This window comes from Poecilia reticulata, chromosome 2 (genome assembly GCF_904066995.2).
Source record: "Poecilia reticulata chromosome 2, P_reticulata-male-v2, whole genome shotgun sequence".
In the NCBI taxonomy this organism is placed as follows: Eukaryota; Metazoa; Chordata; class Actinopteri; order Cyprinodontiformes; family Poeciliidae; genus Poecilia; species Poecilia reticulata.
In genome coordinates, this window is record NC_088831.1 from 19,307,692 (window position 1) to 19,325,248 (window position 17,557).

The 17,557-nt window shown below is 36.9% G+C and overlaps 4 protein-coding genes across 6 annotated transcripts in view; 1 reads left to right on the forward strand and 3 right to left on the reverse strand.

Moving 5' to 3' along the window:
- LOC103456838 (interferon-induced protein 44-like) overlaps positions 1 to 7,170 on the reverse strand; it is a 29,574-nt gene extending 22,404 nt beyond the window's left edge. The window contains exon 1 of the mRNA XM_081599550.1: positions 7,069 to 7,170. The gene's annotated coding sequence lies outside the window, so the exon portion shown is untranslated. The remainder of the gene's footprint in view (positions 1 to 7,068) is intronic.
- The window catches only part of LOC103460204 (interferon-induced protein 44-like), a 42,599-nt gene that overhangs the window by 3,941 nt on the left and 21,101 nt on the right, over positions 1 to 17,557 (reverse strand). The gene's annotated exons all lie outside the window — the stretch shown is intronic.
- On the reverse strand, positions 1,463 to 6,238 carry LOC103460648 (interferon-induced protein 44-like). The gene is made up of 7 exons (XM_081599539.1): positions 6,155 to 6,238; positions 5,933 to 5,966; positions 4,462 to 4,663; positions 3,991 to 4,143; positions 3,707 to 3,875; positions 3,323 to 3,423; positions 1,463 to 3,234 (listed from the first exon to the last, which is right to left on the reverse strand). The coding sequence occupies exons 1-7, from the start codon at positions 6,204 to 6,206 to the stop codon at positions 3,073 to 3,075; spliced, it is 873 nt and encodes a 290-aa protein (XP_081455665.1). The 5' UTR covers positions 6,207 to 6,238; the 3' UTR covers positions 1,463 to 3,072.
- Positions 14,552 to 16,261, forward strand: LOC145548669 (uncharacterized). Of its 3 annotated transcripts, none has more exons than XM_081599530.1 (4): positions 14,552 to 14,729; positions 15,197 to 15,223; positions 15,488 to 15,670; positions 15,783 to 16,261. In XM_081599530.1, the coding sequence occupies exons 2-4, from the start codon at positions 15,205 to 15,207 to the stop codon at positions 16,145 to 16,147; spliced, it is 567 nt and encodes a 188-aa protein (XP_081455656.1). In that variant the 5' UTR covers positions 14,552 to 14,729; positions 15,197 to 15,204; the 3' UTR covers positions 16,148 to 16,261. The 3 variants fall into 3 exon arrangements, with proteins under 3 accessions (XP_081455656.1, XP_081455650.1, XP_081455643.1); XM_081599524.1 differs by having other exon boundaries at positions 14,558 to 14,729; positions 15,157 to 15,223; positions 15,780 to 16,261; XM_081599517.1 differs by having other exon boundaries at positions 14,562 to 14,729; positions 15,780 to 16,261.

A 17,557-nucleotide genomic window follows, 5' to 3' on the forward strand; every position in this document is an offset into this window, starting at 1 on the left:
TGTCAATATCATTTGTAAAGTCAGATAAGTCAGTTCGCAGAGATCACAAGCTGTGTGTGACTTGAAACTTGCAGCATTCAGTGCTCTAAACCAAAATTATTATGCGCCACCCTCAATATGTCAGTTTCTGTTGACCATATATCTCAAATTAGAGAGTGTAGGATCATCTGGTGTCATTTCACAACATCACACTTGTTTTGCAAAAGCTCATGTTAACCCCGTTCCACCTCGTGGTGGTTAAGGGTTTATCTCTATGTCTGTAAACCAGGGGTATAAATATTAGTAGGTCAACATTCTGGATCAGGACTGTTGAGTTGATCATGAGGCCTAATGAACATCTGTCAATAGCTGAATAAAAGTATGATCTGAAAGGGATTGATGGGATTATGTAGAAAACTACTTTAAATTGCAGATTGTCGATGTTAGTTTGAAAAGTATACTGATTGATCAACAGATTGTCAGTACCAAATCTACAGCAATAAGCAACACTGTTTTCTGAAGTTGTGTATGAAATGAATTGCAACAATAGCAGCCGTCTATAAAGATGAATAGGATCAAAGTATTTGGTGCATATTGTGTTCAACTTCTTGGCCTTTCTAATTTCTTGATTGTGTTTTCTGTAGTATAGGTGTATATGTACATATTTGTTTGGGAGTGAAAGCATCATATTTAACAAACTACATAAAAAGGTATCTAACCAATAAGTCATGTCTGGGCTTTTACTGAACAAATTGGTTTTGAAGAATCGACTTTGCTTCAGTCGGGAGGATTAGAAAATACGAACAGAAAATCCTGCAATTTAAACAATTATCTTTTTTGTTAAACTTGTGGATCTCTGATAATCAAATTCACTTGTGTGGTTTTCTTTTGATAAAAAATAATGTAAAATCATTCAATTAAACTGCAGTATGTAGCTTTTATGTTTTTGTTTGTTTTGTCTTTTAATGTTTGTTTTATGTCGCTACGTCTTGAAAGTACCCACTGCAGATGCAAGAATACAAAAATAAAATTTAAATGTTTAAACTATTAACTACTATTATTCTGACAACACTTTATATCTTATTTAATTAAAACCTTCAGTATAAAACTGGCTAATTGGTTTGAAAATACTGGGAATTTGGTGTAAAGTAAAAACATAACTAAACTCTTGCACATATAATACAGTTTACTTAAAACCTGTTTACTAAATATGCCAAAGTTAGCACAAAAAAAGTTACACAACTTACTGCTGTGAGCTCATCTTTCACAAACTCGTGTTTAAGTTCAAAATGTAAAACCTTTGATTTATTTGACCTAAAGAGTAAAAGGTTAGTAGAAACACAACTACATGCAGTTTAAATGTTTTACAAATGACTGGTTTGCAAAACCTGTTGCAAAAAGTCCTTAGAACTGATGAACATAGAATCAATTAGTACCATGCAGTTTTTATTGCTCTACGTACTATTGACTAAAACAATGTGAGTGAAGCTGATTTTTTATTTTATTTTTTATTTAACATGATTCAAACTGTAACATTATTTTATGACCATCATACACATTTACAGATTGCTTTCCAAATGTTCTATGATGAATGAGGCAACAATAAAAACATGTGAAACGTTGACCATAACCCGCTGTGAAAACTTTGGTGGCGACTTTTGTCAAGCTAGAAAATAAATGATACGCAGGATGTGAATGCATTCAACATCAACCAAACACATTACAATTCAGTCATTACAATTCAGTCATCATTATAAAAGACCAGTAAACAAATGGATAAAACGGAATATTGGTGAAGGATGCTACTAAAAGAAATATTTATTTTTTAACAAATCTATTCCCGACTGAGCAACGTTACAATTGTAAAAGCACATTGGCCCTTTAATTATTCCTTATTTCATCAAAAGACTTATTTTATCAGAAAAGGGCTGAGAGAGAAAAGCAGGAAACATGTGTCAAAGGTCATAAAACCTCTGACTCAACTTCTATGTTCTCCTCAACAACTATGTAATGATTAGGCCTGTCACAATAAATTTTGCTGGACGATTAATAGTCTAATAAATTATTGCGATAAACGATATTGTTTCAAGATCTTTTGACACTGGAAATGACTAAATGCATGTGATTTCCTGCCATAGCTAGAAACACTTTATTTTCAAAAGAACACATAACACTGGAACTGATAAACTAAATTAACAAAACAACCAAAAACAAAAATAAAATGGATTCTCAGTCTCCATTAACAAAAAAACATACTTGAATAAAACTAAACATAAAGCCAAAGTGGAAATAAATACTGCATTCAACCAAAAGAGTGCAGATTATGAAATCTACATATTTCCTTCAGTAATCACTAGATTTAGATAGAGAAGATGGGCACATCCGACTACCGAATGCAATAGTTCACACTACACGATGTTTTGCCCCTATTTTCCCTTTACGACAATCTTAGATCGTTGGTCGTTCCAAGATTCTCGCTGGTGATTTTGTAACCGATCATCCTGCAGTGGGTGGTGTGTTACGGTAGATTGTCGTGGCCGCTCCGATCTAAATTGGGGTTTTTCCCAGACTGGGAGCTTAACGCAGCCTGCTGAATGTGGCAGGAAGCCAATCAGAAAGCGCGGATTCTCCTCCGTGCTTTCTGAGGGGAAATTACTGAGGGGAATCCCAAACAGCTGACATGGCGCGAAGTCCAGCGGACATTGGAAATGATATGTGGAAACAACATTAATATTTATTCAACATTTCGAAAAAGAATATAGAAATGACAAGGGGAGGAGTTGGAGCCAAATTGCTACCGCAGTTGATAAACCCAGTAAGTTTTCAGCTGTTCTTCATTAACGTGACATAAATAGGTTACAATGATTTTTATTCAGTCAGGACTTTACACTGACTCTAGCCACATGCATCACAGGTAGATTCTAGTAAAGCATTGATTAATGCCTGATTTTAAAATTAGTTCACTGGACTTGTAGCTATTATTTTGTGCCCAAAATAATGGGCTGGACACCACACAGCACAACGAACCCAATTGAACCGTTATACATTACTGCTGTGATGTTCATGCACATCCCCACAAACAGTTTTGTGGCTTCACAGTTTGTCGGCGTAGTCGTCTCCAAAGTCAATCATCAGCCTCAGAGCACTCAGGATCAGAGTGTTGACGTCTGAATTCAGCTGAATTTCATCACTGTAGTTCTTCACTGGGAGGATGCAGTTCATTGGGATCCCCAGCCTGGAGCTGAAGTCACCCATCTACATAAAACACTAATTGTTTTATTTTTTGTGCAATATTTTTAGGGTTTTCTTTGTCCTGTTTGGAATAAATCTTTCCATGACTCACCTTTTTCTTTAAATGTTTGCTCTTGTAGACGTTTCTCAGATTTTTCTCTGTTTCACCACAGGCTGCATCAATGTGGCTGAGAATCGCCAGCTGAGGGATTCCTGAGGATACAGAGATATAGACTCTAAAACATGGAGTTACTCAAGAAACTCCAAATGTATTATTTAAACAACATATTTAAATAACTATATCACAGGAGTGTGATGAAACTGTTATACACCCATCTATTTTCTAACACTCTTGTCCCTAGCGCGGTCGGGAGGGGTGCTGGTGCCCATCTACAGCGAACGTTTTGGGCACAGAATGTTTTTATGTCATTTAGGATGACATAAAAAAATATTTCCTTTACTGCAGAATAATAAATGCATATTGGATGTTTCTTACCCAGCTCACTGGCTGCTTCTCTGATTTCCCTCATTTTCTGTAAAACAGACGACTTCATTTGTGGTGCATTAGCGTCATAGATGCAGACCAGAACATGAACTCTGTCACTGATGGATGGAGAAGAGTTGTAGCCATGATCACCATCAGAAAGAGAAGATGCAGGATTGAACTGTGGAAAAAAAGATATGATATATATTCAGTAATTTATTTTCCACATAAAGTAAATAAATTATAATGCCTTTAAAAAATGATTTTTTTTTAAGCAGAAAAGTTTATATTTATACCTTATATCCATCCTTCACATGACCCTTCAAGGCCAGTTTAATGTCGTCTGTTCTGACTCCTTGTCCATCTCCATCCTCCAGACCCATGATGTCGTTGAACACAAACGGATAAAAGTTTCCCCTGCCTTCTTTCTTGATTTTATGAGTTTTGTACTGAAAGAAAAAAAGGTGCTTTATGTAAACAGCAGGAATACAGCTGCTAAAATATATTTTAAATTGAAGATCTACAAACCTGCTTCAAAATATTTAACTTTTAACCTAAATGTATTTTTGCTGAATAAAATTCTGGATAAGACAGTATTATAATCAGTGGTTACATGTTTGTAGCCACTCAGTGTCAGAAAATGTGTATTTTCTGCCATGTTGCTGGGAATATTTACAAGATTGGAAAGAACCATGTAAGAAGACTGACTTGCTTGTATTCTAAAAATATGTATAAGCTTTCAAAATTAAACAAGAAATGATATTCACAATCTTGGTGAAACTTTGATCAGAGGTTGTGGAACTGGCCAGAGCCTCATTGGTCATTCTGCCCTGCAGGACGTTGTTGACGGAGTTGATGAAGCTGGACTTCCCCGCACCGACTGGGCCGTACAGCAGGACTCTGATGTGAGTTGCCTCCTCATTTTGAGGCTGAAAATTCTTCGAGTATTGAAGAGCCTCCCTGTGTTCTCTGTTAAAATGAAAAATTTAAAATCATGAGTTTACAAAATAGTTTTTACCATGACAAACAGAGATGACTAGAATCCAGGCAAGATTATGAACCCCAACCAGCCTCCTGGTACTGAGACTGATGTACAGTAAATATATGAACGTCTAACACTGGGAATTGGTGAATATGACCTGCAGTTCACTTTGTGTGATCAGTATGTTGTGGAAATCACTACATAAGTTTAGTTAGTTTACAATAAGTTTCAGCTGTCAGTGAAGCTCTGAAGTGTCTTATTTTAATTTTGCTAACTACCCAGTGAATCCAAAGTCTTTATTGCATCATTGAAATATCAGTTAAATAAGTATAATTGGGTGCAGTTGATTTCATACTGGCCCACTTTCACCTTTTGTAACTATAATATTGTATGTTAAGTGAACATTTAAGACAAAATATTCAAGTTATGGGGTGTGTTTTCATGGAAATATATAAATTATGCATAACATTGTACACCACAATGCCACACAATTCATTGACTTTATTGAACAGTGGATAGCTGAACCCGTTTCATCGCCTACATTTGACCAAACACATTTAGCTGCATCCGTCTCCAGAGCTGCTTCTTTCTAATTCCAGCCTTGTCCCTGCCCGTCTTTCTACTTTCAACCAAGTGCACTGAGGTGCTACATCAGGTTGCATCTCCAAAAACAGTAACTATCTATGGTAGGCAACATCCTCTTAAAAACTGTTTTGTTTCATCTCTAATTATCTTAAAATACAATTCAGGATAGTCAAAATGTAGCTGTCGAGTCAAAACTCATTTTTAGATATCTGGAATATAATTATGCCCCGTGAAGGACCGCCGGAGGTAGGTACCAACACCCCTCCTCACCCCAATGGGATAACGATGTAAGAAGATGGATGGATGGAATATAATTATAATCAGATGAAACTGACTTTGTTAAATGACCTGCCACCCTTGACTTAGTGATCGCAGACCCAAAGAAATGTAGAGAGAGAAAACCAGTGCTTGGTTCCCAAACTTTAAACAGGCCCACTTTGAATTGTCCCAGTCTTCCCGATTGGGGCTTGTCTAACCCCTGAAATGTGTCATATTGTGATTTCTGGGGCAAAAATATCACAAAATTACAGAGTTATGCAACTTAAACCAATGACCTGATTATGTTATCAGGGTAAACTGAAAATGCTTTGATGGCTGATTATGCTGAACCAAAAAAATAAATAAAAAATTCACCTTGAACATATAGATCTTAACAAGGCACATTTACTCACCCCCAAGTTATTTCCCTCCATGGAGATCTTAACACTGTGAAGGAGAATTCACAGCAAAGTCTTAAAACCAGAACAGTGTGTTGAAGTAAATGGTAGAATTAGCTTTTCTAAATGATGTCAAATATATTAGCAACATGAGTCAAGAGATCAGTGGATAAAACAATTCATTTCTTTACTGAGGTAAGAAAATCACTTTCAGCATGAATAATAAGTTGTACTCACGTGGAGATGGAGGTGGAGCTGAATGGAGCAAAGAGACATTACTTAGGTTCATAAATGACTAAAAATGTAGTTAATGTTTATATTAAAGTAATAAACACAATGTGTGTTCTTAAATCTGTAGTACATTGAGGCAGTGGTGGTGAATAGATTCAGTTTTACTCTAAAGTAAGTAAAGAAAAACATTAAAATGAAAAACACATGGAAGAAATAGGACTTACGTGGAGAAGGAGCTAAACAAAACAACACGGGAAATATTATGAGTCAAAATTTCAATAATTATAATTCCAATACAGTTTCCATTGCTAAGCTTTTCAGACATTCTCTAACAACCATGTTCCACTGTTTATTCTCAATGATTAACATGTAACTTTATTTCACTTTCTGCCATAAAAACATGTTCAAGGTCAGTTTCATTTGAAGGGGAAAATAACATTTGCTGAAAATATGCAACATATGTACAAACTAAAATTAATCAGGGAAATTATAAATGCACATACTACAACCAAAACAAACAAGAATGTAACTTACTTTCTGTTGAAGAGCTTCCCCCCATGGCAATGACAGGAAATACTCTGTAAACAGAAAAAGAGCAGTTTAGTGAGAGCCAGTTAGGCCCGATCAACGTCCGACTGCAAAACAACCAACGGCTGACTCTAAAAAAATCAGCTGCTGATTCTAAACAGCGCCGCTTGACCAGCCCGATGGTTCCAAGGAGCCGGATGGAACCGGGTCAGAAGTTCTAATGCAAACACGGTCGGCCATACTTTGAACCGTGCCGTTCCGTTCCCAGCAGTGCGAAAACGGCTCAACTCTCTGTAATGGTTTGTCAGAGCTCTGTAAATCGGCTCATTTGTTTTCCAGTCGTTTACTGCAGCTGCTTTGTTACTGATAAAACATAAGGAAAATAAACCTACCTTAGGAGGAGACGTGCTGCAGCAGAGAGAACGTTACAGTGCTGATGAAAAGCGAACGGCTCTTTTAGGGTGTTTCCACCGTTTTACTTTCACTTTCATAGACCACGTGATTTCTAAGAAGAGCACTCACTTTGTGAAAAAATGCTTCACAAATACAAACATAATACAAGTAAGATGTAAAGTCATGCAATAATACATATAATTTCCTCAGAGAAAAGCTCTTATTTATTGTAGGCACTACATACTCCAGCAGTTTCCAAACATTTTCTGCCCCCCCCCTATGGATTACAAATAGCTGTCTGGTTGAATGACGTGTGTGTGTGTGTGTGTGTGTGTGTGTGTGTGTGTGTGTGTGTGTGTGCGTGCGTGTGTGTGTGTGTGTGCGTGCGTGCGTGCGTGTGTGGGTGTCGGGGAGGTGGGGGGGATTCTTAGAGACTGTCTAACTTTTTGGGGGGGCAAAATGAATGTACTTAGCTGGACATAGACAACATCAGTAGCCTACAAGCTACTTGTTAAGCTTAAGGTGATGCATACCTGCATCCAACAGCTTTACTCAACTCAGTCGGTTAGTTTGGGGGAAAAAACTGAAAAGTTCCTTGCATTTTGCTGGTTTCCTGCCATGATCCTAACACATCTGCGTAGCTCCACACAGCAGCAGCAGGTCTCCTTCACTGCCACAAAGGTGTAAACCCAGTGCAAGCGTCGTAGCGCTCATGTTGTGTTTGAAGGCGGCTCGGAAAAACAGGTTACGACATGTTAACAACGAATTAAACAGTTTTAACTGCTGATAAAAGTGACAGAGGACACAGATATGGGACGTGTGGAAGCCCCTACTGTATCAAATTGACATAGGAATAACAGAGTTGGCCATTCTAAGGTAAAAACCCAGCGCATACAGCGTTCATGTTTTGTTTTTTTTCATCCAGACGGCTTCACCATAAAACATCAGTACCCAGCTGCATCACACTTTATGTGTCAAAACAGTCCAGCACTCTTCACAGTCACATGGTCAATTTGCAACATCACCTTAGCTCCACCCCCTTTGAACAGGAAGTTCCGTTTTGCTGATGGTTGTCTTCCTTTGACTCTTTGCTTCATACAGATTTAAACAGGTGTCTGAGACCGAGATCAACATGATGCTGAATCCGTCCCTCATGGGGGATCTAGTGCCTTTAGCATGAGGGCGTGGTAGAATGGCGAATTCCAACCCCTCGCCATTTGCATGCGGTTGGATCTAAATCACCCATGCATGATCCGATTTGCACCAAACTGGATATAAATTACTTTGATTAATCTCTGAAAAGTCTACAGTGTTTATATTTAACATTGACTCCACAGCACCCTCTAGTTTTGTGCAATATATATATATGTCTCCCTGAACCAGTGTGAGTTTTAGCGCGTCATCAGGGAAATACAATAGTGTGGTAGTTTGATGACATCACTAAAGCCCCACCCACTCATAGAAAACACAGGAGATTATTGGATGACTCCTCCGGCTTCTCTTCTCTCTATTTATGATAAAAGATTGAGACAATATCCACCAACATTGGATAACTAACCATAGCATGTTCAGAAGCTTACAGGAAGTCCTTGTTAATTTGGATTTACTGCACATTGGGCATGTCACTCTTGAAAAAAAGGTTTTTAATCGCAATGTGTTTTTTTTCCTGGTTATGTAAAAGATACATACATGCAAGGGCGAAGGAACGAGTCTGTCATTGGGGGGGACGCATATCGGAAACCTGACAGATCAGTAAATATTTTGAGCAGAAATGTCAAACAATTATGCCATCAACACATCAGTAATGCGTTACTCTAATCTGACCCTTGTTTCAGGAACAAGTATTCTAACACGTTATTATTTACAATCCAATAATAAGGATTCCAGGATGAACACTCACTTTAGCATTTGCCTCACAACTAGCAAGCTACATACTCTGGTAGCACAGACAGGCTACCAGATTCTGATATATCTTATTGGTCAAAAGACATTTGATTATTGGTCAAAATGCACTGATATAAATTGACTTGCCGTTGAACTGGTTCTACTTCTTTCTAAAACCAAAGTAAAAAACAAATAATAAAATAGGACTCGGCAGTTTTAAACTCAATACATCAGTTTGACCAACAAAAATAAAATCTAAAAAACAAGTTTTGTTCTTCTTGAACAACTTTCTACATCAGTGCAACAGTTTGATCTACAAAATAAATAAAAATGATACTTTTCACGTCTAACAGACACCTTAACTCCTCATTGTTAACTCAGTCTCACTTTCCAGCCCTACATTCAGTAATTTACTAAACATGAGCCATAAAAACACTGAGGCAAAAACCTAAATGTTTTTATTCTCCTGTCATTTTCAGCTGCAAATATTTAACTGAAATATCTGATATGTGTTTCTGTCTCTGCCTTCCTCTGACTCTCTGCAGCCTGATGTTCCTGCATGGATTCATGGATTCACAACAGACACTACAGTAATGTACAGTGTCAGAATGTGAACTAAAAATAAAAAGTATGTTTTTATCATACAGAATGAGAATTTAAACAACTTCATTTTCAGATGTATACATTATTATACATCTCAACTCTATTTACTTTGTAGCAAAAATGTTCACTAATTTATTTTTAAACCTCTCCTCAAGCACTTTTATCGTCTCCTGTAATTAATATAATTTTTTATATAATTAATAAATATCATTTCCTATCTTCACACTCTGAGACTCCACCTGGCTATCCTATGCCTGATCTGCTCCTCTCAGTATAAAATAATTTAGCTTATTTAAAAATTAAAAACAGTTAATACATATTTCAATTAACTAAATGAAGACCTCACCAGAGCTTCCTCACCTTTCTTCAACATGCTGTTCTCCTAAATATCTAAATAATATAATATAATATAATATATAAATACACGTTAAGTGGTCGAGTATGATCAGGTGTTGCTCACTTTAAATAAAAAAAGGCTAATTTCGCTGCTTTTTCAGCCTCATTCATCAGTGTTTCTCAACCTTTTTTAGCTCAGCGCCCCCCTAACCTTTATCCAGGTCCCTCACCGCCCCCCACCAAAGAATTTGCAGGTTACTTTGCACTGACCATTATTTTATCATTAATATTACTATCACTATTGTAGATCTTTGGATTTTTATGCTTGTTTTTGTATTTATCAAAAATAATACATATAATATAATATAATAATATAAAAATAATACAGGCGTCTACGAAAAATGCAATGAACATTCAAGTAGGCCAATTGGTAGGCCTATCAGCAGCCAATCAGAGTGGAAAAAATATTCTTGTTCTTTGCCATTTTCTAGTTGTTAAATATTCCACAAAATGAGCAGATAAAAGATGTTCAACATGCCAGTTTAAACTTTGAACTATTTGCAAACGACTGAGCTCTGCAACATTAAAACACGGATAGAACTGTAACTACATTAATCATAGCTCGTCTTCTCTTCAGTGTTTCTGTCAGTTTCTGGTGGTGCAGCTCTGTGCTGCCTTCAGGAGAATGGGACATCAGAGCAGCATCCATAAAATTTAACCCACATGGCATTTATTGTTCAAACCAGAACTTTCAGTGGAAAAACAAAAGTTCTAGGTCCTTTTAATGCCATACAAATATGAGACAGAAACATGGATTATATCTTTATATAGATTATTGATTTATAGATTAATAGTTTTACTGGACAGAAATTACAAAGAACAAATCTGGTTCTTAATCAAATCCTAATGAGTCAAATTCAAAGTGTCACAGAGTCATCAGCCTCATGACATTAACACTGACATGAAAAATAATTTTGAAGAAATAAATATAAATATATCAAATCTAATTAAAAACATAAATAAGTGATCAGTTCTTTACTGTTATGGTCTGTAAGATATATTTATTCTCAGTACTAGATTTGGTCTCAACAAACCCATGGCATTTCAACAATATTATTTTACCTTTTATCTGGAAATAATGTCTGTTTATTCTTGCCATACAGTCTCTGTATTAATTATTGCTCTAAAGGTCTTGCCATACCAGTTTATTCCTCTGTATTTACTTTAGTTTCCTAGTTTATTCTTACATTTTGTTCTTCATTCATTTCCATTTAGTTTCATTTGATTAGTATTATCCTCTCTTGGTTTATTGCTATGTCCACTTCAGTTTCTTTCCTGTTGCTACATTTATTTTATCATTTATTGACCATCAGTAATTTTCATTCATCACCTGCTGCGCCTCCTAATAGTCATGTTTCACATCATGTGTTGATTTTTCACTCTTCAGCCTCGGATTCTCCGTTTTTTTGCCATAATTCACATCTAGTTCGTCGCTCCGTTTTATGTCCCGCTTCTCCAGTTTCAGAGTTTTGCGCAATGTGCGTGTCTTTTTTTTTTTAACCCCTTATGGTGCAGGGCGGTCGGGAAGCGTATCAATGGGGGAAAGGCAGACCGACATAAGCCTTTTAAAACAACGGAAACAATTTCTGCATTTGATTATTGAAATTTAAAACTGCTGTGTTCTATCACACCCGTTTCCTACCAGACCACTTACAGCACCGGTGTTAACGCTATAAAATAAAGTCTCTCTATCGTGGTATCACCCATAGAGGGATTTCTTTATTTCTTTATTTAAATTGGTTCATTTTTCAGAGGGATACACAGTGAGGGTGTCGTGATTTTAGCTACCAGTAGCAGGAGAATGGAGCTGCGCCAAGAAGCTAACAGAAGCTACAAACACTGAATAGAAGAAGAGCTGCCATCGATGCAGTTGCAGCCAAGCATGGTTTAATGTTACACAATACAGTTTTACTAAGTTGCTCAAAGTCTAAACTGGTATTGTTGTGCATTTAAGGTGTAAAGTTTACCTTTGACCAAACGCCCCCCAAAGGCATCCCAGTGCCCCCCTTTTGTAAAAATCTCCGCCATCGCCCCCTGCCGTCCTCTGAACGCCCCCTGGGGGGCGGTACCGCCAACGTTGAGAACCGCTATTCTAGATCATTGTGACTAGACTAGCTAACTTTTAAACAGTTAGCAGTAAAATTTTGGACATGTGACTATTCCAGAATTAAAACCGCTTAACCAAAAAGATTTAGTCCTATATATGAAAGTAAACTGACAACAAATGTTGTAAACAAGCAATATTCATGGCAACATTCTTGACAGACAGTTTATCTCATTCAAACGGAATTTCTCTGACTCTGTCTGCTGCTGCCTTCATTCTGAGCCGTTCAGAGGGGGAGGAAGCGCTCTGCTAATGCGCTGTTGTGCGCCTTCAAAATAAAAGCATGCGAGTGGAAGATTTTAAAATTCTTCGCAACTGAGGTGAAATTATTGGGGGGGGGAGGACGGGGACGAATGTGACTCTCTCCAATATTGGGGGGGACATGTCCCCTCCGCCCCACCGCTTCCTACGCCTATGCATACATGATAAAAACGGATGTGAATCCCAAAGCACCCACAAGTCAGACAAGAAAACCAGCCATTTCCTGCATGAAATCTCCTCAATGGGATGAGTACAAAAACTCACAAAGGGAGACACGCTGAAGATCTTCTTATCAGACGCTTGAAACATCAGGACATTTTCCTTTCATTGTGGAAAGTATTTTGCTATGGTGAATGAGACAATAAAAGCAAGTGTGAAATGTTGACCTAAAATCACAGTTGAGTGCTGTAAATACTTCAGTAGTGACCTTTCTGAAGTTGCTTTTTACCATTGCACAGCAATACGCAGAATGTCAACAGATTCAACATCAACCAAACAGGTTATGATGCAGTCCTAAAACACATTTAGGACAGATGACAGCCACAAGGACAGATGTTTAACATAAAAAGGATTGTGTGAAAAGCTACAAAATTACATAACATTTATATTCATTTAACAAAATGAGTTAACACAAAGCAGTGTGCTTCATTTACACTGTGAGGAATGACGCCCTATGATTGTAATGTCCAAGACCAATAAACAAATAGATGTAATGTTACGGTACAACTTTAAAAAAGTTTATTTAAAAAAAATTACAAATAAATAATGTAATCAAATGTAATGGGCAACTTGTTCCTTTAATTATGAAAAAGCTTTTTTCTCTCTTTTTTAATACATATTTTATCGCAGTAGTGGCTTTTATTCAAAGTAACCAGATCGGAAACAAACAGCGAGAGAAGCAGGAAAGATATGTGGCAAAGGTCCAAAGGTCAGAAGTCAAATCCTATACAGCTGCATCAAGGCATAATGGCCTCCATACTTGGTTTCTGCTCAACCACTAAGCTGTCCTTAATAACCATTTAATGATAAACATAACTAATAACACTGTTGGAGTACATACATCTCCACACAATGTGTGTTTGCTGTTTTTTACTTTGACCATCTTTTTTTAAATTATTTCAAGGTTTTGCTGACTCTAGTGGCCTTTATTTGAGAGTATACTTTGACAATCTTTAGTTAACATGTGAGCATGTTTAAAGGTGTTAATCTGCAGCTAAATTATTTTTTATGACCCTGTCTAGAATTTTATCAAGTGGTCAAACACATACACTAGCTGTGTTCCAACTTGTAGAAAACTACAAGCCAAGTTATTTTAATTCAACTTTGTGAATAATGTTTGATAGAAATATCCTAGATAAAAAATTCACTAATTGAACTATGGATATAATTTGAAATGAATTTCCCTATTTGAAACACCATCAATTTTACCCAATTACTGAAGATATGGTTAAGTTTCACAACTAGCTTATTAATATATTTTTTCTTAACGATATCCAGTCATTAAAAGTCAATGTTTAAATTAAGTAATCTAAAAAGAACCAAGGCTGCTACCCACAGCAAGACCACAGGCCACACAGAACAATGGAATAACTCAAACTAATTTAAACAGAAAGCACAAATCCAAGAAACCAACCAAAAACAACTGAGAAAACAAAGCAGAAAATAAAACAAAGCAAATACAAAAATAAACAAACAAATACAAAAACAAAGCAGCAGGGTTTCCAGCGAGCTGCAGCAGCTTAATGTCTGAAATGAAGATTAATACGTGACTTGTAGAAAATGGTGGAGGAAGCCATTGTCACCTACCAGAGCTGGATGACTCCACCCCAACCAGAGAATCATTTCCAGCCCAACAGTAGGAGGATCAGCTTGCCAGTACTTTCTATATATAAATTGTCATTTTTGTGCTATGGAGCTGCATGGCTGCGATAAAACAATACAGACCCTTTTTGTGTTGCTAAACTGAACTGGGAGGGTTAATTGCAGCCACACCCCAGACTTCCAGCAGTTTCTAAATTTAAACAATTTGAGTCAAACACTGAAATTGCAGATCTTATGCAGAATGAGAAACATGATGTTACATGTTAGAGTTTTAGTCACTGCCAGCTAACCAAGTGACCTTTCCTGCTGAAGTGTGACCAAATCTCTCACCAGGTGAGTCTCCCTTTAGCACTCCACCCATCATGAGGTGATTAGGTGCCAGGTGTCCTGAATCTTGGCGCAGGTTTCATCCTGCTACAAATTATGTGCTTCTCTCTCACCATGTCTGACAGTGAAAGTGTCTGACTTCTTTAGCAGCCCATGGTTCAAGTCAAACACAGTCACTTCATGCTGCAGCTCCCACTGCACAAACTCCTCTAAGAAATCATTTTTGCTTGTTTGTTCTTCCGAAGCCACACGTTTACAGCAAAGGTAGGAAACCTCAAACACTGTTGTTTTTCATTAACATTTTGTTTCCTCTGTTTTTTTGTTTGTTTTTTTTTACATTGATACTATTTATATTTTACAGTATATTGAATAAATCTTTCAGTTTATTGGAGGAATTAAATGATGTGTTGGAGTGAAAATGCAACATTAAATTATGTTTTATTGATTCAGAGCTCATTGGTGTAATCTATCTGCTGTCAGTGTGAAAGGGCAGGGCTATTCTGACATTAGGATCGACATTATTGGAGATATCCAAGAACTAAAGACTTCTGAGTTTTCCAAGAGTAGTTTCATTTTTCCTGTGCTGCCAAATGATCTGTTCTCAGGTTGCTGTTCAACTGGAAGCATTTAAATGCCTCAGTCATTTAAATGCTTTCAGCTGAGAGAGTTAACAGTTGTTTGTTCTTTGCAGAAAATCCGAACTGATCAAACTGCTTTGTTTCTCTCATTAGACGTCAACATGTACCAGACCTCTGGAGGTGAGCAGCAAGACCCACTCCGATAGATATCATATTCCAGTTCTGGTTTTCATTTTTATCAATTGTATTTATTTTGTAAAGGGGACAATGCATATTAATTAACATGAATACATCATGTAAATATTCCAGATTTAATTTAAAAACATTAATTTTAAATAGATGTTTTAATTAAATGTTAATAGTAGTTATTACTACTAACAAGTAATTGGTAATAAGTATATACTTATTACTTAAAATTCACTTGTATTTTGTAATTTCACTTAGTTAAAGTCCACACCATCACTTCTGGGGAGACGTTTGGTGCTGATGAAGAGCTGCTGAGTAAAGTGAGGAGGAGGATACAGCTGACTGTCACACACTGGCTGGAAAGCCTCTTAATCATCGTTTTCTGTCCCATCACCTCTCGCGTTGGGTCTGATGTGGAAGCAGCCATGAAAAAGGTTCCAGGTACCAGTTTTATTATCCATCGGTTTAGACATCCATCTAGTCAAGAAATGAAACGACAACACACTCTAAGAATGTCAAACCTTCCCTTCATCTTGTGTTCTTTTTTCAGCAGGAGAACTAAATGTCATCCTGGTTCTGATGCACCACACCCGAGACGGGGACTACTCCACAGCTGAAGTGATCTGGTCTGATCAATATCCCAATGTCATCCTGGATGTTCATGTTCTCTTCCATGAGACGGTGCCAGGATTGCTGAAGTGTGCTAAAAATGCAGTGGCAGTCGATCAACTGATCCACGAATTGGATCAACGGTCTCAGAACCAACATATCAGGCAGATCAGACCCAGGGAGCCACGCCGTCAAATACGTGGTCCAATTGAAAGGCTTGCTGAATGCTATTTCCAATATTGGAAGTTTATACTGCCCTTGGCTGTTTTGGTGATGGTCGTCATATTTTTTTCCATTTTCTTGACGTAGTTCCGCAAATTCAAAATAAAGGATGTCCTGATTATTGTATGCTCCAATAAATAAAATATTTTGTCATCAAAATTCATTAATTATGTACTTTAACAATAAAACAATTAGGGGGGACTTTGATTTTGTTTTTTTCTGGAGTGAAGCTGCTCAGTAGAATGACTGTTGCAACTAAACAAAGAGACAAAGACTTGAGTGCAAGAGTGAATATGCTTATTAAAAAAAAAGTTATGGATATAATTTATGTACTTTTTTGTTTTCTAGTTTGGGCATAAATTCAAAACTGATATTGAACTTTAAAAAAGAAAATCTACATTAAGAATCTAAATAAAAATGTAATTGCTGATGCTGCTCATCAGAACTAAATATTGAGGCTTTTTCTACCTATGATAAACATGCGCACATATATATATACACCAAACACAAATTCCTTGTTAGCTCATTTGGTCTGCTACTTTGATGCCATAGGGAATGCAGATATAATGAGCAGGACTTCATAACATCAGGACTTGAGATTCCCTTTTAGAAGAACAAAATTGTCCTGGCACAGAACAAACAGCAATTGACATTCATTAATTCTTGCAATTTTTCAACGATTGCAAGACTTGAATGTTCAAAAATGCAGCAAAAATGTAGAAATTTAAATTTCCTTCCATTTTCCTGATTTTCTAACCAAAAGACACAACTTTAGTGAATGGCCACCAAGTTTGCCCACCTGCATTAAAAGGAAAAGAGTGCTTTATTTTGGATTTACCAAGTTATTAATACAGTATGAGAAGCAAATGGTGTGAATTTGTAAATTACATCCTCTGCATTATTTCCATTAACTCAGTTGTTGCCTTCCCAGGTCAGGGTTTGTTGACCTGGGTCATGTTTGTTCAGTTGACTTGTGCAGAAACAACCATGAACATTGCTTCTCAACTGTGAGTAATTAAAGAAACTGTCAATCATTAGATATTGCTCACTGTCCCTTTTTTCCTCGACCAGTTTTTGCAGCAGGGGTTTCAGTACTGTGATAATTCATTTAAATGTGATGAGATTGAAAAAAGATTCAGTTTTTTGGAACATCTGGATGCCTGGAAGACGGCATGAATACTTTAAGTTTAAGCGGCCAAGAATATGTAACAAGTGAGTTTTGACCAAACATTTTTTAAACTACAGCTAGTGAGGTCAAACTCTGGCAGGGAGGAGTTCAGCTTATCTTGAACAAACACACACTGGACCAGCCTTAATAGGTCACACACACACACAAGTTTGTATTTCTATTCATAGGAGGACTTTGTTTTAACTTCCAGTTGTTTCTGAGGCCTAACCCAGACATTTTCTCTATTACTAGTTTATTCCTAACTATAACTAAAACTTATTTCAAACCTTGCAACTAAACCCCTTAGCCCTAAACAAGAGGTCCCACCA

Coding starts and splice junctions, on each gene's coding strand:
- LOC103460648 (XM_081599539.1), bottom strand. CDS start 6,206: ATGAACCTAAGTAATGTCTCTTTGCTCCATTCAGCTCCACCTCCATCT. Junction 4,664..5,932: donor TGGAGGGAAATAACTTGGGG/GTGAGTAAATGT, acceptor TCATTTTAACAG/AGAACACAGGGAGGCTCTTC. Junction 4,144..4,461: donor ATCAAAGTTTCACCAAGATT/GTGAATATCATT, acceptor TTTTTCTTTCAG/TACAAAACTCATAAAATCAA.
- LOC145548669 (XM_081599524.1), top strand. Junction 15,671..15,779: donor AGCCATGAAAAAGGTTCCAG/GTACCAGTTTTA, acceptor TTCTTTTTTCAG/CAGGAGAACTAAATGTCATC.